Source organism: Macaca mulatta, chromosome 4 (assembly GCF_049350105.2).
Source record: "Macaca mulatta isolate MMU2019108-1 chromosome 4, T2T-MMU8v2.0, whole genome shotgun sequence".
Taxonomy (NCBI): domain Eukaryota; kingdom Metazoa; phylum Chordata; class Mammalia; order Primates; family Cercopithecidae; genus Macaca; species Macaca mulatta.
Window position 1 is genome coordinate 11,441,394 of NC_133409.1, and position 25,412 is coordinate 11,466,805.

Sequence of the window (25,412 nt, forward strand, 5' to 3'; positions counted from 1 at the left end):
GAGTGTTGACTGAGTTCTGCCATGTAGGAGGAAGCCTGCGTGCACTCTCTGGGGCAGTCAGCGGAGTGATTTCTGGTACAACGTGGGTGGGCTGTGTCTTTAGGCTGGGCCCAAACCCTCCAGGGTGATTGCCTGCACAAGTCACCTGGTTGTAAAACGGACTATCTCAGTGTCTTAGCCAACATTTTTATTGTGACATGCTCTGAGGTGTGTGACTCTTTCCAAGCCAGGAAGCATTTCCAGGGATTGCTTCAAGTAGACAGCATTGGGTGCAATCTTCCGCATTGCAGATTCCGAGAAATATGACTCTGGAGCCTGTCGCCCTCGAGAAACCTAACAGGGCTTCCTTAATTCCATATCGCCCTGGGTCTGTGGAGCAGTACATGAGCTCCCAATGCTCTAAGGCTCTGCAGCCCTAGGCTTTGAAGGGAGTGATTTCTCAGTGTTCTTAAACCTCTTTGTGATGGCACTTGTACCTGGGAGGGGTCTGGAGAGAAAGAGTAGTAGACTTCTCCTTTATTGCAATTCAGGATGCGGGGCACGAGAGGATTCCCTCTCTCCTCCAAAGGAATAAGCTTTTGGCCTGCACACATCCCTGAGAAGCAAAGTGTCGTTGCCTTCAGTCAGATATAGAGGACCGTTTTCTGCCCCATGGCCCGGAAGCCAAAGGCCTTGGCTTTCATGAACAACGGTCTAGGGAAACATACCTGTCCCCGCCTCTGTCCCCGACAGCCGATTACCACCTGCAGCCCGCATTGCCAAATGCAGTGCCCTTTGCTCGATCCTGCCCCATTCAGTAGAGTTTCCCAGAAAGGTGGTTGCTCGTGAGCGCACTTTCCAATGAGGAGAGCAGTCTGATCTGTTGTGTTTCTCTAAGGTTGCAGGTGAAATATTTCCAAGAACTGACTACGGTTCTAGAATGGTAGGAATCTGTTGCTTTGGTGTTGGTTTGTTGGTTGGTTTTCTCACAGCCCTCGGTCTACGGATAAGGAAAAGAGTACGGTCGTAATTCTCATAGACTCCTTCCTGGTTGTGTCATCAGTGGCTTCACATGTATGTCTGTTCTCAGAGATCCTCAGCTTGATTTCTTCTGTTTTCCTTTCAGCACCGACTGAGCAAAGGCCTGGGGTGCAGGAGTGCTACCACGGTAATGGACAGAGTTATCGAGGCACATACTTCACCACTGTGACAGGAAGAACCTGCCAAGCTTGGTCATCTATGACACCGCACTCTCATAGTCGGACCCCGGAAAACTACCCAAATGGGTATGTCTTTGTTCTTTACCGTAAGAGAAGAAAGGGTCAACTGAAGTTTCTGTTAGAAGAGACGTGCTTCAAGCTGAGTTCTCCGAACTCAACTTGTGTCAGACACAGATGGCGTAGCAAAATGTCTCAGGATGATTGCCTTGGAGCTACGGGTCTGAGAGAAGAGAACTGTTAAGCTGCCTCTCCTTCCTCCTAGTTTTATGGAGCAGAAGGGACATCTGGAGGCGAGGACATCACATGATGAAGAAAGTCAGAATGGCAAACGACCAAACACTTAGATTACCCTTCCACAACACCCACTAAGGGTCAATGAAGACTTTCCAATTGGAATTCTGTTATTCTGACTTCCAATTCCTGAAGGGAAGGTTGTGTTTGCCTTTTCTGTCTGGGCTCATGAGGAAAGATAGGTGCTTATTTATGGACAGGTAAATGTATCTCTTTCTACGTCTGTGTAAACTCCAATGGGGGAGGGAAACACTCGGCCTTAAGTACCAGTGGCCTGAAGGGATACGGGTTCGCAGCAAGAGAAGAGCCAAGGCAGGAAGGCAGATGAGAGTGATGCTGAAAAGAGACGGATGCTGAAAAGCAAAAGGGATGGGGAGATGGACAGAAGCCTGGGTCTGAGCACCCCAGGGCCAATTTTTTGGCCAGCAGCGACTACAAAAGACATGGAGAAATGGTTTCTCCATGTGGGAGAGGAAATGGTAGAGGCCCTAGCGTATTGAGAGAGGGGCAGTGATGAGCTCAACTCCATAGATGCCTTGGCTTTCTTCCTGGATAGCCTTCCTGCAGTGAGTAGCAAGGAGATGGAGCCCAAGCAGACTGTAGCCATCTTGCTGAAGGTAACGGAGGGATTGGCGTTTGGGATGATTCCGGTAGCTAAAACTTTCTAGGTCTGGCAGAAATAAGACCTGGTTTGTGGAGGAAAGGAGCTCTACAACTACGCATAGAAGTCTCCTCCAGTTGTTGGCCTGACATGACGCTGCATGTGCACAGAAAATGTTCCACAAGAAAGTATGGCAAAGAACATTTACTGAGGAACAGCAGCTACAAGAGAACAGCAAGCTCAATAAAGAAGACAGAGATCACATAGCACTGTGGGAGACTGGAGTTCTTACCAGCTAGACGGGAGAGTCCTCACAGAACATGTTGCGAATTCCGTGGAGACCCCAGAACAGCCATAATTTAAAAGTGGTATTAAGATATTCCGAGAATACAGTCAGCTGCAGACAACCCCTTTCATAGCTGAAAAGCGAGTGTCCAAGCATCAAATCGGTTTCCAAGTCAATGAACTGCCAGTGAGAGGAAATCTCAAGTCTCTTTACAAGTAAACAAGAAAGTCAATTGGCTCAGCTATGAGGTACCCCGAGAGTGAGTCCTAAATTTAAACTTTGACTACATGTCGGAAAGCATTTCGTGTGATCCATAACCAGGAAATAAATCAGGCCATACAAACAAGCTCAGAAATGACAGAAATGATTAGAATTGCATGAAAATTTGACATATCATTATGACAACCGATTTCAAATATTTAAACAAATGAATATGAAACAAACCAGATGTCATGTCAAGAGAAATTAACAGTATAGAATAGCCAAATCAAATTAAAGAACTAATATAAAAACAGTGTGTCTTAAATGAATAAATTACTGCATGGCCACCTGATCAAGTTGGACATTTCAGAAGAAAAAACTAACCAAACCACAATTCTACAGAACCTACAGAACTAGTTACACACACACACACACACACACACACACACACACCCAAATTCAAAACACACCCGTACACGGACTCACGCAAAATCTCACAATTTCTCTCACACACAAGGACACTCCTGGAGAAATAGTGAAATACGAAATCAACCGAGCCTCACAGACACGTAGGAAAATATGAAAAGATTTATTGCATGTGGGAAGCAAGTCACAGAAAAGAGCAAGGGAGTTTGGAGTAGAAGCAAGTGCCGGAATCAAGGATGGTTGATAACTTTTCAATTATGAAGAACGTTACCAAAATCACGGTTTCATGAACCTCTAGGGATCAAATAGGAAATTTCAGAAACATACAAACAAACAAACAAACAGAAAAAACCGTGTGTGTCGTACTTCTGTACATCACAGTTTGAAGGTAACAAGGCACAGGCATAATACGAAGAAACATCTCAGGAGAAAGTGGAGGAAAAAGAGCTGTGTCTTCCTAGAAGTACAGTGATACAAATTGCTAATGCGTTCACCTCAGAAACACTGGAAGCCGGATGCCAGGGAATATTATTAAAATGATAATCTGGAACCAGAAGAGATCACCACGAATGCTGAATCCAGCAATAAAATGCCTTGATGACGATCTCTGTTGGATAAATGCATATTGTGCACTGCCCCAAACAAAGCAACCAGAAACTGCCAGACTTTGGAATGAGCAGCCTTATGTAACAAGAGACGTGACCCGAAGGAATTAGATAGAAGAAGAATAGAAGAAGAAGGGAACTTTCTGCAGCCCACATAATGTAGAATCCAGCAATTCGCAAATGTAGATAGATGTAAATGCAAAATATTTTCTTGATCAAATTTCTATGTCTTTTTCAATGAGAGTTGACTGCTTGAAGCAGAATGATAGCACTATGTTTAAGTTTAGCATATGTAGAGGTAACAGGTTGAACAGGTAGCATAAATCATGCAGGTAATAATTGGAAGTGTACCACTGTGTCTTACCTCATGCACGATGGTATGTAATATTAATAAAAGGTTACTGTGTGGGTTCGAAGGGATATTGCAAATCCTAGAGCAATCGCAGTTTTGACCTCTGAGGTTTATGTTATAATAAGAATATTCCATGCATTCCAAAGAGGGAAGCCATGGAAGAAAAAGAAGTCTTACAAGAGCTCGGGCTCTTATACATCCAGTTACTGATTGAACCAGCTTCCTGGAATGGAGGGTCTGAGGTTGAGACTAGGTCACAATTGTAGAGTCTCTAGAGAGAGAGTGTTGGATCCCCATGGCCCAGAATACATTTCCCATTTTCTCAGGCAGCCACAGGTCATGAATGTGAGGATACTGAGAGGTTGGAGCAAGGTTCTTGGGAGGCATAAGGAAGAGCGAATGCTTCAAGATCCCCGCAGCCCAAAGTCCTCCCCTGCTTTGCCCCCTTCTTCATTGCTTTCTGCTCCTCCGTAGCTGTCCGACCTCTTCAGATCTCTTAGTCTACCCTGCCGTCTTCCTTGATGCCATGGGTCCCACTGTTCTTTCAACTCATCCGCTTTCCCTCAGTCCCGGAGTGGCTGCGGCCAGCAGAGGATAGATTGAGAGCAAGAGAGAAGGTCCTGCCCAGGAACCCATTCTAGAGATACTGCATCCTGCCTGGGAGCAACTTTTCCAGGGCAGCTTTGAGAAGTGGTGCGGAAAGAAACCTACTTGACCCACGTGATACGAGAATGACAGACCGTAGTAGTATTCGCACAAGGCGTTTCCATGTGAAACGTAGAGCCTTTTCACTCCGTTTTGAGTACATAGTATGAGAAGGTTGACCTGGAAAGGCTGTCCTTCTGGATGCCATGTTTTCTCGGAAGAACTACATGTTAGTTGCAACTCCCACTTTAGAATATGAAGCCCTACCGAGAGAGATACGCAGACTAGACAGATACAGATACTTTGTGTGCGAATCAACAATGGCACAATACAGGCGTCAAAATGCGTACCAGTGATTCCAGAGAGATGGATTGGGCAGAAGGTAGAAGGAGAATAGTCTGATCATGTTTTGGCCACGTGTATGCATTATCTCAGTGCCTCTAGGAAGCGTTTGCTCCTTTAGATTTACAAAAATAGTAATAATCTCTTAAGTATGAGAAATGTGCAGAGAGGATCAGTGATTGAGAGCCATTCGTGCTGTGGCAATCATATGGTACTTTTAATGGGTATATTAGAAAGGCACCAGGAACGACCATGTTGCCGCACAAAGGAGACGGTGTGGCGTCCCCGTGCATAGTGTCCCACCTCTTGTGACATGTATCGTTTTGGAATTTCCAGTGGCTTGATCAGGAACTACTGCAGGAATCCAGATCCTGTGGCAGCCCCTTATTGTTATACGATGGATCCCAATGTCAGGTGGGAGTACTGCAACCTGACACAATGCTCAGACGCAGAAGGGACTGCCGTCGCACCTCCGAATGTCACCCCGGTTCCAAGCCTAGAGGCTCCTTCCGAACAAGGTAAGGAGCCTGTGGCCAGACGTCTACACGCTTAGAAGCTGGGATGAAAAGCCATGGAAATTCCCAGTGGTGCGGCAGCTTTCAATGGTCCACGGATGCTCGAGTGTTGACTGAGTTCTGCCATGTAGGAGGAAGCCTGCGTGCACTCTCTGGGGCAGTCAGCGGAGTGATTTCTGGTACAACGTGGGTGGGCTGTGTCTTTAGGCTGGGCCCAAACCCTCCAGGGTGATTGCCTGCACAAGTCACCTGGTTGTAAAACGGACTATCTCAGTGTCTTAGCCAACATTTTTATTGTGACATGCTCTGAGGTGTGTGACTCTTTCCAAGCCAGGAAGCATTTCCAGGGATTGCTTCAAGTAGACAGCATTGGGTGCAATCTGCCGCATTGCAGATTCCGAGAAATATGACTCTGGAGCCTGTCGCCCTCGAGAAACCTAACAGGGCTTCCTTAATTCCATATCGCCCTGGGTCTGTGGAGCAGTACATGAGCTCCCAATGCTCTAAGTCTCTGCAGCCCTAGGCTTTGAAGGGAGTGATTTCTCAGTGTTCTTAAACCTCTTTGTGATGGCACTTGTACCTGGGAGGGGTCTGGAGAGAAAGAGTAGTAGACTTCTCCTTTATTGCAATTCAGGATGCGGGGCACGAGAGGATTCCCTCTCTCCTCCAAAGGAATAAGCTTTTGGCCTGCACACATCCCTGAGAAGCAAAGTGTCGTTGCCTTCAGTCAGATATAGAGGACCGTTTTCTGCCCCATGGCCCGGAAGCCAAAGGCCTTGGCTTTCATGAACAACGGTCTAGGGAAACATACCTGTCCCCGCCTCTGTCCCCGACAGCCGATTACCACCTGCAGCCCGCATTGCCAAATGCAGTGCCCTTTGCTCGATCCTGCCCCATTCAGTAGAGTTTCCCAGAAAGGTGGTTGCTCGTGAGCGCACTTTCCAATGAGGAGAGCAGTCTGATCTGTTGTGTTTCTCTAAGGTTGCAGGTGAAATATTTCCAAGAACTGACTACGGTTCTAGAATGGTAGGAATCTGTTGCTTTGGTGTTGGTTTGTTGGTTGGTTTTCTCACATCCCTCGGTCTACGGATAAGGAAAAGAGTACGGTCGTAATTCTCATAGACTCCTTCCTGGTTGTGTCATCAGTGGCTTCACATGTATGTCTGTTCTCAGAGATCCTCAGCTTGATTTCTTCTGTTTTCCTTTCAGCACCGACTGAGCAAAGGCCTGGGGTGCAGGAGTGCTACCACGGTAATGGACAGAGTTATCGAGGCACATACTTCACCACTGTGACAGGAAGAACCTGCCAAGCTTGGTCATCTATGACACCGCACTCTCATAGTCGGACCCCGGAAAACTACCCAAATGGGTATGTCTTTGTTCTTTACCGTAAGAGAAGAAAGGGTCAACTGAAGTTTCTGTTAGAAGAGACGTGCTTCAAGCTGAGTTCTCCGAACTCAACTTGTGTCAGACGCAGATGGCGTAGCAAAATGTCTCAGGATGATTGCCTTGGAGCTACGGGTCTGAGAGAAGAGAACTGTTAAGCTGCCTCTCCTTCCTCCTAGTTTTATGGAGCAGAAGGGACATCTGGAGGCGAGGACATCACATGATGAAGAAAGTCAGAATGGCAAACGACCAAACACTTAGATTACCCTTCCACAACACCCACTAAGGGTCAATGAAGACTTTCCAATTGGAATTCTGTTATTCTGACTTCCAATTCCTGAAGGGAAGGTTGTGTTTGCCTTTTCTGTCTGGGCTCATGAGGAAAGATAGGTGCTTATTTATGGACAGGTAAATGTATCTCTTTCTACGTCTGTGTAAACTCCAATGGGGGAGGGAAACACTCGGCCTTAAGTACCAGTGGCCTGAAGGGATACGGGTTCGCAGCAAGAGAAGAGCCAAGGCAGGAAGGCAGATGAGAGTGATGCTGAAAAGAGACGGATGCTGAAAAGCAAAAGGGATGGGGAGATGGACAGAAGCCTGGGTCTGAGCACCCCAGGGCCAATTTTTTGGCCAGCAGCGACTACAAAAGACATGGAGAAATGGTTTCTCCATGTGGGAGAGGAAATGGTAGAGGCCCTAGCGTATTGAGAGAGGGGCAGTGATGAGCTCAACTCCATAGATGCCTTGGCTTTCTTCCTGGATAGCCTTCCTGCAGTGAGTAGCAAGGAGATGGAGCCCAAGCAGACTGTAGCCATCTTGCTGAAGGTAACGGAGGGATTGGCGTTTGGGATGATTCCGGTAGCTAAAACTTTCTAGGTCTGGCAGAAATAAGACCTGGTTTGTGGAGGAAAGGAGCTCTACAACTACGCATAGAAGTCTCCTCCAGTTGTTGGCCTGACATGACGCTGCATGTGCACAGAAAATGTTCCACAAGAAAGTATGGCAAAGAACATTTACTGAGGAACAGCAGCTACAAGAGAACAGCAAGCTCAATAAAGAAGACAGAGATCACATAGCACTGTGGGAGACTGGAGTTCTTACCAGCTAGACGGGAGAGTCCTCACAGAACACGTTGCGAATTCCGTGGAGACCCCAGAACAGCCATAATTTAAAAGTGGTATTAAGATATTCCGAGAATACAGTCAGCTGCAGACAACCCCTTTCATAGCTGAAAAGCGAGTGTCCAAGCATCAAATCGGTTTCCAAGTCAATGAACTGCCAGTGAGAGGAAATCTCAAGTCTCTTTACAAGTAAACAAGAAAGTCAATTGGCTCAGCTATGAGGTACCCCGAGAGTGAGTCCTAAATTTAAACTTTGACTACATGTCGGAAAGCATTTCGTGTGATCCATAACCAGGAAATAAATCAGGCCATACAAACAAGCTCAGAAATGACAGAAATGATTAGAATTGCATGAAAATTTGACATATCATTATGACAACCGATTTCAAATATTTAAACAAATGAATATGAAACAAACCAGATGTCATGTCAAGAGAAATTAACAGTATAGAATAGCCAAATCAAATTAAAGAACTAATATAAAAACAGTGTGTCTTAAATGAATAAATTACTGCATGGCCACCTGATCAAGTTGGACATTTCAGAAGAAAAAATTAACCAAACCACAATTCTACAGAACCTACAGAAGTAGTTACACACACACACACACACACACACACCCCCAAATTCAAAACACACCCGTACACGGACTCACGCAAAATCTCACAATTTCTCTCACACACAAGGACACTCCTGGAGAAATAGTGAAATACGAAATCAACCGAGCCTCACAGACACGTAGGAAAATATGAAAAGATTTATTGCATGTGGGAAGCAAGTCACAGAAAAGAGCAAGGGAGTTTGGAGTAGAAGCAAGTGCCGGAATCAAGGATGGTTGATAACTTTTCAATTATGAAGAACGTTGACAAAATCACGGTTTCATGAACCTCTAGGGATCAAATAGGAAATTTCAGAAACAAACAAACAAACAAACAAACAAACAGAAAAAACCGTGTGTGTCGTACTTCTGTACATCACAGTTTGAAGGTAACAAGGCACAGGCATAATACGAAGAAACATCTCAGGAGAAAGTGGAGGAAAAAGAGCTGTGTCTTCCTAGAAGTACAGTGATACAAATTGCTAATGCGTTCACCTCAGAAACACTGGAAGCCGGATGCCAGGGAATATTATTAAAATGATAATCTGGAACCAGAAGAGATCACCACGAATGCTGAATCCAGCAATAAAATGCCTTGATGACGATCTCTGTTGGATAAATGCATATTGTGCACTGCCCCAAACAAAGCAACCAGAAACTGCCAGACTTTGGAATGAGCAGCCTTATGTAACAAGAGACGTGACCCGAAGGAATTAGATAGAAGAAGAATAGAAGAAGAAGGGAACTTTCTGCAGCCCACATAATGTAGAATCCAGCAATTCGCAAATGTAGATAGATGTAAATGCAAAATATTTTCTTGATCAAATTTCTATGTCTTTTTCAATGAGAGTTGACTGCTTGAAGCAGAATGATAGCACTATGTTTAAGTTTAGCATATGTAGAGGTAACAGGTTGAACAGGTAGCATAAATCATGCAGGTAATAATTGGAAGTGTACCACTGTGTCTTACCTCATGCACGATGGTATGTAATATTAATAAAAGGTTACTGTGTGGGTTCGAAGGGATATTGCAAATCCTAGAGCAATCGCAGTTTTGACCTCTGAGGTTTATGTTATAATAAGAATATTCCATGCATTCCAAAGAGGGAAGCCATGGAAGAAAAAGAAGTCTTACAAGAGCTCGGGCTCTTATACATCCAGTTACTGATTGAACCAGCTTCCTGGAATGGAGGGTCTGAGGTTGAGACTAGGTCACAATTGTAGAGTCTCTAGAGAGAGAGTGTTGGATCCCCATGGCCCAGAATACATTTCCCATTTTCTCAGGCAGCCACAGGTCATGAATGTGAGGATACTGAGAGGTTGGAGCAAGGTTCTTGGGAGGCATAAGGAAGAGCGAATGCTTCAAGATCCCCGCAGCCCAAAGTCCTCCCCTGCTTTGCCCCCTTCTTCATTGCTTTCTGCTCCTCCGTAGCTGTCCGACCTCTTCAGATCTCTTAGTCTACCCTGCCGTCTTCCTTGATGCCATGGGTCCCACTGTTCTTTCAACTCATCCGCTTTCCCTCAGTCCCGGAGTGGCTGCGGCCAGCAGAGGATAGATTGAGAGCAAGAGAGAAGGTCCTGCCCAGGAACCCATTCTAGAGATACTGCATCCTGCCTGGGAGCAACTTTTCCAGGGCAGCTTTGAGAAGTGGTGCGGAAAGAAACCTACTTGACCCACGTGATACGAGAATGACAGACCGTAGTAGTATTCGCACAAGGCGTTTCCATGTGAAACGTAGAGCCTTTTCACTCCGTTTTGAGTACATAGTATGAGAAGGTTGACCTGGAAAGGCTGTCCTTCTGGATGCCATGTTTTCTCGGAAGAACTACATGTTAGTTGCAACTCCCACTTTAGAATATGAAGCCCTACCGAGAGAGATACGCAGACTAGACAGATACAGATACTTTGTGTGCGAATCAACAATGGCACAATACAGGCGTCAAAATGCGTACCAGTGATTCCAGAGAGATGGATTGGGCAGAAGGTAGAAGGAGAATAGTCTGATCATGTTTTGGCCACGTGTATGCATTATCTCAGTGCCTCTAGGAAGCGTTTGCTCCTTTAGATTTACAAAAATAGTAATAATCTCTTAAGTATGAGAAATGTGCAGAGAGGATCAGTGATTGAGAGCCATTCGTGCTGTGGCAATCATATGGTACTTTTAATGGGTATATTAGAAAGGCACCAGGAACGACCATGTTGCCGCACAAAGGAGACGGTGTGGCGTCCCCGTGCATAGTGTCCCACCTCTTGTGACATGTATCGTTTTGGAATTTCCAGTGGCTTGATCAGGAACTACTGCAGGAATCCAGATCCTGTGGCAGCCCCTTATTGTTATACGATGGATCCCAATGTCAGGTGGGAGTACTGCAACCTGACACAATGCTCAGACGCAGAAGGGACTGCCGTCGCACCTCCGAATGTCACCCCGGTTCCAAGCCTAGAGGCTCCTTCCGAACAAGGTAAGGAGCCTGTGGCCAGACGTCTACACGCTTAGAAGCTGGGATGAAAAGCCATGGAAATTCCCAGTGGTGCGGCAGCTTTCAATGGTCCACGGATGCTCGAGTGTTGACTGAGTTCTGCCATGTAGGAGGAAGCCTGCGTGCACTCTCTGGGGCAGTCAGCGGAGTGATTTCTGGTACAACGTGGGTGGGCTGTGTCTTTAGGCTGGGCCCAAACCCTCCAGGGTGATTGCCTGCACAAGTCACCTGGTTGTAAAACGGACTATCTCAGTGTCTTAGCCAACATTTTTATTGTGACATGCTCTGAGGTGTGTGACTCTTTCCAAGCCAGGAAGCATTTCCAGGGATTGCTTCAAGTAGACAGCATTGGGTGCAATCTGCCGCATTGCAGATTCCGAGAAATATGACTCTGGAGCCTGTCGCCCTCGAGAAACCTAACAGGGCTTCCTTAATTCCATATCGCCCTGGGTCTGTGGAGCAGTACATGAGCTCCCAATGCTCTAAGTCTCTGCAGCCCTAGGCTTTGAAGGGAGTGATTTCTCAGTGTTCTTAAACCTCTTTGTGATGGCACTTGTACCTGGGAGGGGTCTGGAGAGAAAGAGTAGTAGACTTCTCCTTTATTGCAATTCAGGATGCGGGGCACGAGAGGATTCCCTCTCTCCTCCAAAGGAATAAGCTTTTGGCCTGCACACATCCCTGAGAAGCAAAGTGTCGTTGCCTTCAGTCAGATATAGAGGACCGTTTTCTGCCCCATGGCCCGGAAGCCAAAGGCCTTGGCTTTCATGAACAACGGTCTAGGGAAACATACCTGTCCCCGCCTCTGTCCCCGACAGCCGATTACCACCTGCAGCCCGCATTGCCAAATGCAGTGCCCTTTGCTCGATCCTGCCCCATTCAGTAGAGTTTCCCAGAAAGGTGGTTGCTCGTGAGCGCACTTTCCAATGAGGAGAGCAGTCTGATCTGTTGTGTTTCTCTAAGGTTGCAGGTGAAATATTTCCAAGAACTGACTACGGTTCTAGAATGGTAGGAATCTGTTGCTTTGGTGTTGGTTTGTTGGTTGGTTTTCTCACATCCCTCGGTCTACGGATAAGGAAAAGAGTACGGTCGTAATTCTCATAGACTCCTTCCTGGTTGTGTCATCAGTGGCTTCACATGTATGTCTGTTCTCAGAGATCCTCAGCTTGATTTCTTCTGTTTTCCTTTCAGCACCGACTGAGCAAAGGCCTGGGGTGCAGGAGTGCTACCACGGTAATGGACAGAGTTATCGAGGCACATACTTCACCACTGTGACAGGAAGAACCTGCCAAGCTTGGTCATCTATGACACCGCACTCTCATAGTCGGACCCCGGAAAACTACCCAAATGGGTATGTCTTTGTTCTTTACCGTAAGAGAAGAAAGGGTCAACTGAAGTTTCTGTTAGAAGAGACGTGCTTCAAGCTGAGTTCTCCGAACTCAACTTGTGTCAGACGCAGATGGCGTAGCAAAATGTCTCAGGATGATTGCCTTGGAGCTACGGGTCTGAGAGAAGAGAACTGTTAAGCTGCCTCTCCTTCCTCCTAGTTTTATGGAGCAGAAGGGACATCTGGAGGCGAGGACATCACATGATGAAGAAAGTCAGAATGGCAAACGACCAAACACTTAGATTACCCTTCCACAACACCCACTAAGGGTCAATGAAGACTTTCCAATTGGAATTCTGTTATTCTGACTTCCAATTCCTGAAGGGAAGGTTGTGTTTGCCTTTTCTGTCTGGGCTCATGAGGAAAGATAGGTGCTTATTTATGGACAGGTAAATGTATCTCTTTCTACGTCTGTGTAAACTCCAATGGGGGAGGGAAACACTCGGCCTTAAGTACCAGTGGCCTGAAGGGATACGGGTTCGCAGCAAGAGAAGAGCCAAGGCAGGAAGGCAGATGAGAGTGATGCTGAAAAGAGACGGATGCTGAAAAGCAAAAGGGATGGGGAGATGGACAGAAGCCTGGGTCTGAGCACCCCAGGGCCAATTTTTTGGCCAGCAGCGACTACAAAAGACATGGAGAAATGGTTTCTCCATGTGGGAGAGGAAATGGTAGAGGCCCTAGCGTATTGAGAGAGGGGCAGTGATGAGCTCAACTCCATAGATGCCTTGGCTTTCTTCCTGGATAGCCTTCCTGCAGTGAGTAGCAAGGAGATGGAGCCCAAGCAGACTGTAGCCATCTTGCTGAAGGTAACGGAGGGATTGGCGTTTGGGATGATTCCGGTAGCTAAAACTTTCTAGGTCTGGCAGAAATAAGACCTGGTTTGTGGAGGAAAGGAGCTCTACAACTACGCATAGAAGTCTCCTCCAGTTGTTGGCCTGACATGACGCTGCATGTGCACAGAAAATGTTCCACAAGAAAGTATGGCAAAGAACATTTACTGAGGAACAGCAGCTACAAGAGAACAGCAAGCTCAATAAAGAAGACAGAGATCACATAGCACTGTGGGAGACTGGAGTTCTTACCAGCTAGACGGGAGAGTCCTCACAGAACACGTTGCGAATTCCGTGGAGACCCCAGAACAGCCATAATTTAAAAGTGGTATTAAGATATTCCGAGAATACAGTCAGCTGCAGACAACCCCTTTCATAGCTGAAAAGCGAGTGTCCAAGCATCAAATCGGTTTCCAAGTCAATGAACTGCCAGTGAGAGGAAATCTCAAGTCTCTTTACAAGTAAACAAGAAAGTCAATTGGCTCAGCTATGAGGTACCCCGAGAGTGAGTCCTAAATTTAAACTTTGACTACATGTCGGAAAGCATTTCGTGTGATCCATAACCAGGAAATAAATCAGGCCATACAAACAAGCTCAGAAATGACAGAAATGATTAGAATTGCATGAAAATTTGACATATCATTATGACAACCGATTTCAAATATTTAAACAAATGAATATGAAACAAACCAGATGTCATGTCAAGAGAAATTAACAGTATAGAATAGCCAAATCAAATTAAAGAACTAATATAAAAACAGTGTGTCTTAAATGAATAAATTACTGCATGGCCACCTGATCAAGTTGGACATTTCAGAAGAAAAAACTAACCAAACCACAATTCTACAGAACCTACAGAACTAGTTACACACACACACACACACACACACACACACACACCCCCAAATTCAAAACACACCCGTACACGGACTCACGCAAAATCTCACAATTTCTCTCACACACAAGGACACTCCTGGAGAAATAGTGAAATACGAAATCAACCGAGCCTCACAGACACGTAGGAAAATATGAAAAGATTTATTGCATGTGGGAAGCAAGTCACAGAAAAGAGCAAGGGAGTTTGGAGTAGAAGCAAGTGCCGGAATCAAGGATGGTTGATAACTTTTCAATTATGAAGAACGTTACCAAAATCACGGTTTCATGAACCTCTAGGGATCAAATAGGAAATTTCAGAAACATACAAACAAACAAACAAACAGAAAAAACCGTGTGTGTCGTACTTCTGTACATCACAGTTTGAAGGTAACAAGGCACAGGCATAATACGAAGAAACATCTCAGGAGAAAGTGGAGGAAAAAGAGCTGTGTCTTCCTAGAAGTACAGTGATACAAATTGCTAATGCGTTCACCTCAGAAACACTGGAAGCCGGATGCCAGGGAATATTATTAAAATGATAATCTGGAACCAGAAGAGATCACCACGAATGCTGAATCCAGCAATAAAATGCCTTGATGACGATCTCTGTTGGATAAATGCATATTGTGCACTGCCCCAAACAAAGCAACCAGAAACTGCCAGACTTTGGAATGAGCAGCCTTATGTAACAAGAGACGTGACCCGAAGGAATTAGATAGAAGAAGAATAGAAGAAGAAGGGAACTTTCTGCAGCCCACATAATGTAGAATCCAGCAATTCGCAAATGTAGATAGATGTAAATGCAAAATATTTTCTTGATCAAATTTCTATGTCTTTTTCAATGAGAGTTGACTGCTTGAAGCAGAATGATAGCACTATGTTTAAGTTTAGCATATGTAGAGGTAACAGGTTGAACAGGTAGCATAAATCATGCAGGTAATAATTGGAAGTGTACCACTGTGTCTTACCTCATGCACGATGGTATGTAATATTAATAAAAGGTTACTGTGTGGGTTCGAAGGGATATTGCAAATCCTAGAGCAATCGCAGTTTTGACCTCTGAGGTTTATGTTATAATAAGAATATTCCATGCATTCCAAAGAGGGAAGCCATGGAAGAAAAAGAAGTCTTACAAGAGCTCGGGCTCTTATACATCCAGTTACTGATTGAACCAGCTTCCTGGAATGGAGGGTCTGAGGTTGAGACTAGGTCACAATTGTAGAGTCTCTAGAGAGAGAGTGTTGGATCCCCATGGCCCAGAATACATTTCCCATTTTCTCAGGCAGCCACAGGTCATGAATGTGAGGATACTGAGAGGTTGGAGCAAGGTTCTTGGGAGGCATAAGGAAGAGCGAATGCTTCAAGATCCCCGCAGCCCAAAGTCCTCCCCTGCTTTGCCCCCTTCTTCATTGCTTTCTGCTCCTCCGTAGCTGTCCGACCTCTTCAGATCTCTTAGTCTACCCTGCCGTCTTCCTTGATGCCATGGGTCCCACTGTTCTTTCAACTCATCCGCTTTCCCTCAGTCCCGGAGTGGCTGCGGCCAGCAGAGGATAGATTGAGAGCAAGAGAGAAGGTCCTGCCCAGGAACCCATTCTAGAGATACTGCATCCTGCCTGGGAGCAACTTTTCCAGGGCAGCTTTGAGAAGTGGTGCGGAAAGAAACCTACTTGACCCACGTGATACGAGAATGACAGACCGTAGTAGTATTCGCACAAGGCGTTTCCATGTGAAACGTAGAGCCTTTTCACTCCGTTTTGAGTACATAGTATGAGAAGGTTGACCTGGAAAGGCTGTCCTTCTGGATGCCATGTTTTCTCGGAAGAACTACATGTTAGTTGCAACTCCCACTTTAGAATATGAAGCCCTACCGAGAGAGATACGCAGACTAGACAGATACAGATACTTTGTGTGCGAATCAACAATGGCACAATACAGGCGTCAAAATGCGTACCAGTGATTTCAGAGAGATGGATTGGGCAGAAGGTAGAAGGAGAATAGTCTGATCATGTTTTGGCCACGTGTATGCATTATCTCAGTGCCTCTAGGAAGCGTTTGCTCCTTTAGATTTACAAAAATAGTAATAATCTCTTAAGTATGAGAAATGTGCAGAGAGGATTAGTGATTGAGAGCCATTCGTGCTTGTGGCAATCATATGGTACTTTTAATGGGTATATTAGAAAGGCACCAGGAACGACCATGTTGCCGCACAAAGGAGAGGGTGTGGCGTCCCCGTGCATAGTGTCCCACCTCTTGTGACATGTATCGTTTTGGAATTTCCAGTGGCTTGATCAGGAACTACTGCAGGAATCCAGATCCTGTGGCAGCCCCTTATTGTTATACGATGGATCCCAATGTCAGGTGGGAGTACTGCAACCTGACACAATGCTCAGACGCAGAAGGGACTGCCGTCGCACCTCCGAATGTCACCCCGGTTCCAAGCCTAGAGGCTCCTTCCGAACAAGGTAAGGAGCCTGTGGCCAGACATCTACACGCTTAGAAGCTGGGATGAAAAGCCATGGAAATTCCGACTGGTGCAGCAGCTTTCAATGGTCCACGGATGCTGGAGTGTTGACCAACTTCTGCCATGTAGGAGGAAGCCTCCGTGTACTCTCTAGGGGAGACAGCGGAGTGATTTCTGGTATATCGTGGGTGGGCTGTGTCTTTAGGATGGGCCCAAACCCTCCAGGGTGTGCCCAGAGTGTGCCCAGGAAGCTTTTCCAGGGATTTCTTCAAGTAGACAGCATTCAGTGCAATCTTCAGCATTGCAGATTCCGAGAAATATGACTCTGGAGCCTGTCACCCTGGAGAAGCCTAACAGGGCTTCCTTTATTCCATATCACCCTGGGTCAATAGAGCAGTACATGAACTCCCAATGCTCTAAGGCTCTGCAGCCCTAGGCTTTGAAGGGAGTGATTTCTCCGTATTCTTAAACCTATTTCTGATGGCACCTGTACCAGGAAGGGGTTTGGAGAGAAAGAGTAGTAGATTTCTTGTTTATTGTAATTCAGAATACGGGGCACAAGAGGACTCCCTCTCTCCTCCAGAGGAATAAGTTTTTGGCCTGCACACATCCCTGAGAAACAAAGTGTCTTTGCCTTCAGTCAGATATAGAGGACCGTTTTCTGCCCCATGGCCCGGAAGCCAAAGGCCTTGGTTTTCATGATCAACGGTCTAGGGAAACATGCAAGATTTCCGTGTCTGTCCCCGCCTCTGTCCCCGACAGCCGATTACCACCTGCAGCCCGCATTGCCAAATGCAGTGCCTTTTGATCAATCTTGCCCCATCTTCCTCATGAACATTCAGTAGAGTTTCCTAGAAAGGTGCTTGCTCATGAGCGCGCTTTCCAATGAGAAGCATTCTGATCTGCTCTATTTCTCTAAGGTTTCAGGTGAAATATTTCCAAGAACTTACTGCGGTTCTAGATTGGTAGGAATCTGTTGCTTTGGTGTTGGTTTGTTGGTTGGTTTTCTCACATCCCTCGGCCTACGGATAAGGAAAAGAGTATGGTCGTAATTCTCATAGACTCCTTTCTGGTCGTGTCATCAGTGGCTTCACATGTTTCTCTTTTCTCAGAGATACTCAGCTTGATTTTTTCCATTTTCTTTTCAGCACCAACTGAGCAAAGGCCTGGTGTCCAGGAGTGCTACCATGGTAATGGACAGAGTTATCGAGGCACATACTTCACCACTGTGACAGGAAGAACCTGCCAAGCTTGGTCATCTATGACACCACATTCTCATAGTCGTACCCCAGAAAACTACCCAAATGGGTATGTCTTTGTTCTTTACCGTAAGGGAAGAAAATGTCAATTGAAGTTTCTGTTAGAAGAGACGTGCTTCAAGCTGAGTTCTCCGAACTCAACTTGTGTCAGACAGAGATGGTGCAGCAAAATGTCTCAGGATGATTGCCTTGGAGCTACGGGTCTGAGAGAAGAGAACTGTTAAGCTGCCTCTCCTTCCTCCTAGTTTTATGGAGCAGAAGGGACATCTGGAGGCGAGGACATCACATGATGAAGAAAGTCAGAATGGCAAACGACCAAACACTTAGATTACCCTTCCACAACACCTACTAAGGGTCAATGAAGACTTTCCAATTGGAATTCTGTTATTCTGACTTCCAATTCCTGAAGGGAAGGTTGTGTTTGCCTTTTCTGTATGGGCCAATGAGGAAAGAATATGTGCTTAAGTATGGACAGGCAAATGTATCCATTTCTATATCTACATATATTCCAACGGGGAGGGAAACACTCGGCCTTAAGTACCAGTGGCCTGAAGGGATACGGGTTCGCAGCAACAGAAGAGCCAAGGCAGGAAGGCAGATGTGAGTCAGCAAGGAGACCGATGCTGAAAAGCAAAATGGACGGGTAGATGGACAGAAGCCCGGGTCTGAGCACCCCGTGGCCAATTTTTTGGCCACGAATGACTACCAAAGACATGGAAAAATGGTTTCTCCATGTGGGACAAGAGATGGTAGAGGACCTAGAGAATTAAGAGAGGGGCAATGATGAGCTCAACTCCATAGATGCCTTGGCTTTCTACCTGGGTACCTTTCCTGCACTCACTAGCAAGGAGATGAATCCAAGCAGACTGTAGCCATCTTGCTGAAGGATGAGAGGTATTGGAGTTTGGGATGACTCTGGTAGCTATCATTTTCTAGGTCTGCTACAAATAAGACCTGCTTTGTGGAGTAAAGGAGCTCTGCAAATATGCATAGAAGTCTCCTCCAGTTGTTGGCCTGACATGGCGCTGCATGGGCACAGAAAATGGTTCCACAAGAAAGTATGGCAAAGAACATTTACTGAGAAACAGCAACTAAAAGAGAACAGCAAGCTCCATAAGGAAGACGGACATCACATAGCACTCTGGGAGATCCGAGTTCTTACCAGCTAGATGAGAGAGTCCTCACAGAACACATTGCCAATTCAGTGGAGACTCCGGAACAGCCTTGATTTAAAAGTGGAATTAATATATTCCTAGAAATCAGGCAGCTGCAGACAGCCCCTTTCATAGCTGAAAAGCCAGGGTCCAAGCATCAAATCGGTTTCCAAGTCAATGAATGCCTGTGAGAGGGAATCTCAACTCTCTTTTGAAGTAAACAAGGAAGTCTTGGCTCAGCTGCGCGGTATCCCCAGAGTTAGTCCCAAATTTAAACTTTGACTACATGTAGAAAAGCATTTTGTGTGATCCATGACCAGGAAATAAATCAGGCAATACAAACCATCTCAGAAATGACAGAAATGATTAGAATTGCGTGAAAATTTGACATATCGGTATGATAACGGATTTTTAATGTTTAAAAAATGAATATGCAACAAACCAAATATCATATCAAGAGAAAATAATAGTACAGAATAGCAGAATCAAATTAAAAACTGGTATAAAAAAGTGTGTCTTAAATGAAAAAATTACTGTGTTGCCGCCTGCTCAAGTTAGACATTTCAGAAGAAAAAGTTAACCAAAAAACAATTCTAGAGAACCTGCAGAACTAGTTACACACACACACACACCCAAATTCAAAACACACCCATACAGGCATGCACGCAAAAACTCACAAGTTCTCTCTCACACACACAAGAACACCCCTGAAGAAATAGTGAAATATAAAATCAACCAAGCCTCACAGACATGTAGGTAAATTTGAAAAGGTTTTCTGAATGTGGGGAGCAAGTCACAGAAAAGACCAAGGGAGTTTGGAGTGTAAGCAAGTACCAGAAACAAGGATGGTTGATAACTTTTCAATTATGAAGAACACTGAAAAAAATCACAGTTTCATGACATCTAGGGATCAAATAGGGAATTTCGGGAGAAAAAAAACCCAGAAACCTGTGTACTCTAGTTTTGTACATCAGAGTTTGAAGGTAACAAGGCAAAGGTAGAATACGAAGAAACATCTCAGGAGAAATTGGAAGAAAAAGGGCTGTGTCTTCCTAGAAGTACAGTGATACAAATTGCTAATGCGTTCACCTCAGAAACACTGGGAGCCGCATACCAGGGAATATTATTAAAACGATAATCTGGAACCAGAAGAGATCAACCGAGAATGCTGAATCCAGCAATAAAATGCCTTGAAGATGATCTGTGTTGGATAAATGCATATTGTGCACTGCCCCAAACAAAGAAAGCGGAAACTGCCAGACTTTGGAATCAGCAGGCTTGTGTAACAAGAGACGTGACCCAAAGGTATTAGATAGAAGAAGAATAGAAGAAGAAGGGAACTTTCTGCAGCCCATGTAATGTAGATACCAGCAACCGGCAAATGCAGAAAGATGTAAATGCAAAATATTTTCTTGATCAAATTTCTATATCTTTTTAAATGAGAGTTGACTAAGCAGAATGATAGCAATATGTTTAACTTTAGCATATGTAGAGATAACAATTTGAACATGTAGCATAAATCATGCAGGTAATAATTGGAAGTGGACCATTGAAAGTTTCTTACTCCATGCATGATGCTGTGTAATATTAATAAAAGGTTACAGTGTGGGTTCAAAGGGATATTGTGAATCCTAGAACAATCACACAGTTTTGAACTCTGAGGTTTATGGTATAATAAGAATATTCCATGCATTCCAAAGAGGGAAGCCTAGAAAGGAGAGGAAATCTTTCAAGAGCTCAGGCTCTTATACATCCAGTTGCTGATTGAACCAACTTCCTGGAATGGAGGGTGTGGGGTTGAGACTAGGTAACAATTGTAGACTCTCTAGAGAGAGAGTGTTGGATAACCATGGCCCAGAATACATTTCCCATTTTCTCAGGCAGTCACAGATCGTGAATTTGAGGATACTGAGAGGTTGGAGCAACGTTCTTGGGAAGCATAGGGAAGAGCAAATGCTTCAAGATCCCAACAGCCCAAACTCCTCCCCTGCTTTGCCCCCTTCTTCATTGCTTTCTGCTCCTCCGTAGCTGTCCGACCTCTTCAGATCTCTCAGTCCTCCCTGCCTTCTTCCTTTATGCCATGGGTCCCACTGTTCTTTCAACTCATCCCCTTTCCCTCAGTCCTGAAGTGGCTGCAGCCAGCAGAGGATAGATTGAGAGCAAGAGAGAAGGTCCTGCCCAGGAACCCATTCTAGAGATACTGCATCCTGCCTGGGAGCAAATTTTCCAGGGCAGCTTTGAGAAGTTGTGCAAAAATAAACCTACTTGACCCACTTGATATGGAAATGACAGACAGTAATAGTATTTACACAATGCATTTCCATGTGAAACGGAGAGCCTTTTCAGTATGTTTTGGGTACATAGTGTGTGAAGGTTGACCTGGAAAGGCTATCCTTCTGGATGCCATGTTTTCTCTGAAGAACTACATGTTGGCTGCAATTCCCACATTAGAATGTGAAGTCCTACCAAGAGAGATACTGAGAACTAGACAGATACAGATACTTTTTTATGTGAATAAACAATGGCACAATACAGACGTCAAAATCCATACCAGTTATTCCAGAGAGATGGATTGGGCAGAAGGCAGAAGAATAGTCTGATCACTTTTTGGCCACGTGTATGCATTATCTCAGTGTCTCTAAGAAGCGTTTGCTAGTTTAGATTTAAAAGAATCGTAATAATCTATTAAGTATGAGAAATGTGCAGAGAGGATTAGGGATTGAGAGCCATTTGTGCTTGCAGGAATCATATGGTACTTTTAATGGGTATGTTAGAAAGGCACCGATAATGACCTTGTTCCCGCACAAAGGAGAGGGTGTGGGGTGCCCCTACATATTGTCCCACCTCTTGTGACATGTATCGTTTTGGAATTTCCAGTGGCTTGATCAGGAACTACTGCAGGAATCCAGATCCTGTGGCAGCCCCTTATTGTTATACCATGGATCCCAATGTCAGGTGGGAGTACTGCAACCTGACACAATGCTCAGACGCAGAAGGGACTGCCGTCGCACCTCCGACTGTCACCCCGGTTCCAAGCCTAGAGGCTCCTTCTGAGCAAGGTAAGGAGCCTGTGGCCAGACATCTACACGCTTAGACGCTGGGATGAAAAGCCATGGAAATTCTGACTGGTGAAACAGCTTTCAGTGGTCCACGGATGCTGGAGTGTTGACCGAGTCCTGCCATGTAGGAGGAAGCCTCCGTGCAGTGTCTGGAGGAGTCAGGGGAGTGATTTCTGGTACAACGTAGGTGAGCTGTGTCTTTAGGATGGGCACAAACCCTCCAGGGTGTGCTCAGGAAGCTTTTTCAGGGATTTCTTCAAGTAGACAGCATTCGGTGCAATCTTCAGCATTGCAGATTCCGAGAAATATGACTCTGGAGCCTGTGACTCTCGAGAAGCCTAACCGGGCTTCCTTAATTCCATATCGCCCTGGGTCTGTGGAGCAGCATGTGAACTCCCAATCCTCTAAGGCTCTGTAGCCCTTGGCTTGAAGGGACTGATTTCTCCGTATTCTTAAACCTCTTTCTGATGGTACTTGTACCTGGGAGGGGTCTGGAGAGAAAGAGTAGTAGATTTCTCCTTGATTACAATTCAGGATGCGGGGCACCAGAGGATTCCCTCTCTCCTCCAAAGGAATAAGCTTTTGGCCTGCACACATCCCTGAGAAGCAAAGTGTCTTTGTCTTCAGTCAGATGTAGAGGACCGTTTTCTGCCCCATGACCCGGAAGCCAAAGGCCTTTGGCTTTCATGATGAACGGTCTCGGGAAACATACAAGATTTCCATGTCTGTCCCCACCTCTGCCCCCGACAGCCGATTACCACCTGCAGCCCGCAATGCCAATTGCAGTGCATTTTGCTCGAGCCTGCCCCATCCTCCTCATGAACATTCAGTAGAGTTTCCCAGAAAGGTGGTTGCTCGTGAGCGCACTTTCCAATGAGGAGCAGTCTGATCTGTTCTCTTTCTCTAAGGTTTCAGGTGAAATATTTCCAAGAACTGACTACGGTTCCAGAATGGTAGGAATCTGTTGCTTTGGTGTTGGTTTGTTGGTTGGTTTTCTCACATCCCTCGGTCTACAGATAAGGAAAAGAGTACGGTCGTAATTCTCATAGACTCCTTCCTGGTTGTGTCATCCGTGGTTTCGCATGTATCTCTGTTCTAAGAGATCCTCAGCTTGATTTCTTCTGTTTTCCTTTCAGCACCGACTGAGCAAAGGCCTGGGGTGCAGGAGTGCTACCATGGTAATGGACAGAGTTATCGAGGCACATACTTCACCACTGTGACAGGAAGAACCTGCCAAGCTTGGTCATCTATGACACCGCACTCTCATAGTCGGACCCCGGAAAACTACCCAAATGGGTATGTCTTTGTTCTTTACCGTAGGAGAAGAAAGGGTCAACTGAAGTTTCTGTTAGAAGAGACGTGCTTCAAGCTGAGTTCTCCGAACTCAACTTGTGTCAGACGCAGATGGCGTAGCAGAATGTCTCAGGATGATTGCCTTGGAGCTACGGGTCTGAGAGAAGAGAACTGTTAAGCTGCCTCTCCTTCCTCCTAGTTTTATGGAGCAGAAGGGACATCTGGAGGCAAGGACATCACATGATGAAGAAAGTCAGAATGGCAAACGACCAAACACTTAGATTACCCTTCCACAACACCCACTAAGGGTCAATGAAGACTTTCCAATTGGAATTCTGTTATTCTGACTTCCAATTCCTGAAGGGAAGGTTGTGTTTGCCTTTTCTGTCTGGGCTCATGAGGAAAGATAGGTGCTTATTTATGGACAGGTAAATGTATCTCTTTCTACATCTATGTAAACTCCAATGGGTAGGGAAACACTCGGCCTTAAGTACCAGTGACCTGAAGGGATACGGGTTTGCAGCAAGAGAAGAGCCAAGGCAGGAAGGCAGATGAGAGTGAGCAAAGAGATGGATACTGAAAAACAAAAGGGATGTGGAGATGGACAGAAGCCTGGGTCTGAGCACCCCAGGGCCAATTTTTTGGCCACGAGCGAGTACGAAAGACATGGAAAAATGGTTTCTCCATGTGGCACAGGAGATGGTAGAGGACCTAGAGAATTGAGAGAGGGGCAATGATGAGCTCAACTCCATAGATGCCTTGGCATTCTTCCTGGATACCCTTCCTGCACTGACTTGCAAGGAGATGGAGCCCAAGCAGACTGTAGCCATCTTGTTGAAGGTAGGGGAGTGGTTGGAGTTTGGGATGACTCTGGTAGCTAAAACTTTCTAGGTCTGCCAGAAATAAGACCTGGTTTGTGGAGGAAAGGACCTCTACAAATATGCAAAGAAGTCTCCTCCAGTTGTTGGCTTGACATGACGCTGAATGTGCACAGAAAATGGTTCCACAAGAAAGTATGGCAACGAACATTTACTGAGAAACAGCAACTACAAGAGAACAGCAAGCTCAATAAAGAAGACAGAGATCACATAGCACTGTGGGAGACTAGAATTCTTACTAGCTAGATAGGAGAGTCCTCACAGAACACGTTGCCATTTCCGTGGAGACCCTAGAACAGCCATATTAATATATGCCGAGAATACAGGCAGCTGCAGACAATCCGTTTCATAGCTGAAAAGCGAGTGTCCAAGCATCAATGGTTTTTAAGTCAATGAACTGCCAGCGAGAGGAAACCTCAAGTCTCTTTACAAGTAAACAAGAAAGTCAATTGGCTCACCTATGAGGTATCCCAAGAGTGAGTCCTAAATTTAAACTTTGACTGCATATCGGAAAGCATTTCGTGTGATCCATAACCAGGAAATAAATCAGGCAATACAAACAAGCTCAGAAATGACAGAAATGATTAGAATTGCATGAAAATTTGACGCATCAGTATGACAACCGATTTCAAATATTTAAACAAATGAATATGAAACAAACCAGATGTCATATCAAGAGAAATTAACAGTATAGAATACCCAAATCAAATTAAAGAAGTAATATAAAAACAGTATGTCTTAAATGAATAAATTACTGCATGGCCACCTGATCAAGTTAGACATTTCAGAAGAAAAAATTAACCAAACAGCAATTCTACAGAACCTACAGAACTAGTTGCACACACACACACACACCCAATTTCAAAACACACCCATACACGGACTCACGTAAAATCTCACAAATTCTCTCACACACAAGGACACTCCAGAAGAAATAGTGCAATACGAAATCAGCCGAGCTTCACAGACATGTAGGAAAATATGAAAAGATTTATTGCATGTGGGAAGCAAGTCACAGAAAAGAGCAAGGGAGTTTGGAGTAGAAGCAAGTACCGGAATCAAGGATGGTTGATAACTTTTCAGTTATGAAGAACGTTGACAAAATCACGGTTTCATGAACCTCTAAGGATCAAATAGGAAATTTCAGAAACAAACAAACAGAAAAAACC

At 45.2% G+C, this 25,412-nt stretch overlaps 1 protein-coding gene across 12 annotated transcripts in view; it reads left to right on the top strand.

Moving 5' to 3' along the window:
* LPA (lipoprotein(a)) overlaps nucleotides 1-25,412 on the top strand; it is a 185,552-nt gene that overhangs the window by 62,740 nt on the left and 97,400 nt on the right. For 6 of the 12 annotated variants that reach the window (XR_013416145.1, XM_077999211.1, XM_077999216.1 and 3 more), the window contains 9 exons: nucleotides 1,106-1,265; nucleotides 5,285-5,466; nucleotides 6,673-6,832; nucleotides 10,850-11,031; nucleotides 12,238-12,397; nucleotides 16,420-16,601; nucleotides 17,749-17,908; nucleotides 21,891-22,072; nucleotides 23,209-23,368. Coding sequence is in view for 11 of the 12 variants with exons in the window: in XM_077999211.1 (XP_077855337.1) it covers nucleotides 1,106-1,265; nucleotides 5,285-5,466; nucleotides 6,673-6,832; nucleotides 10,850-11,031; nucleotides 12,238-12,397; nucleotides 16,420-16,601; nucleotides 17,749-17,908; nucleotides 21,891-22,072; nucleotides 23,209-23,368 (1,528 nt within the window). In the remaining variant the exon portion in view is untranslated. The remainder of the gene's footprint in view (nucleotides 1-1,105; nucleotides 1,266-5,284; nucleotides 5,467-6,672; nucleotides 6,833-10,849; nucleotides 11,032-12,237; nucleotides 12,398-16,419; nucleotides 16,602-17,748; nucleotides 17,909-21,890; nucleotides 22,073-23,208; nucleotides 23,369-25,412) is intronic. The other 6 variants (XM_077999213.1, XM_077999221.1, XM_077999217.1 and 3 more) reach the window with 2 other exon arrangements.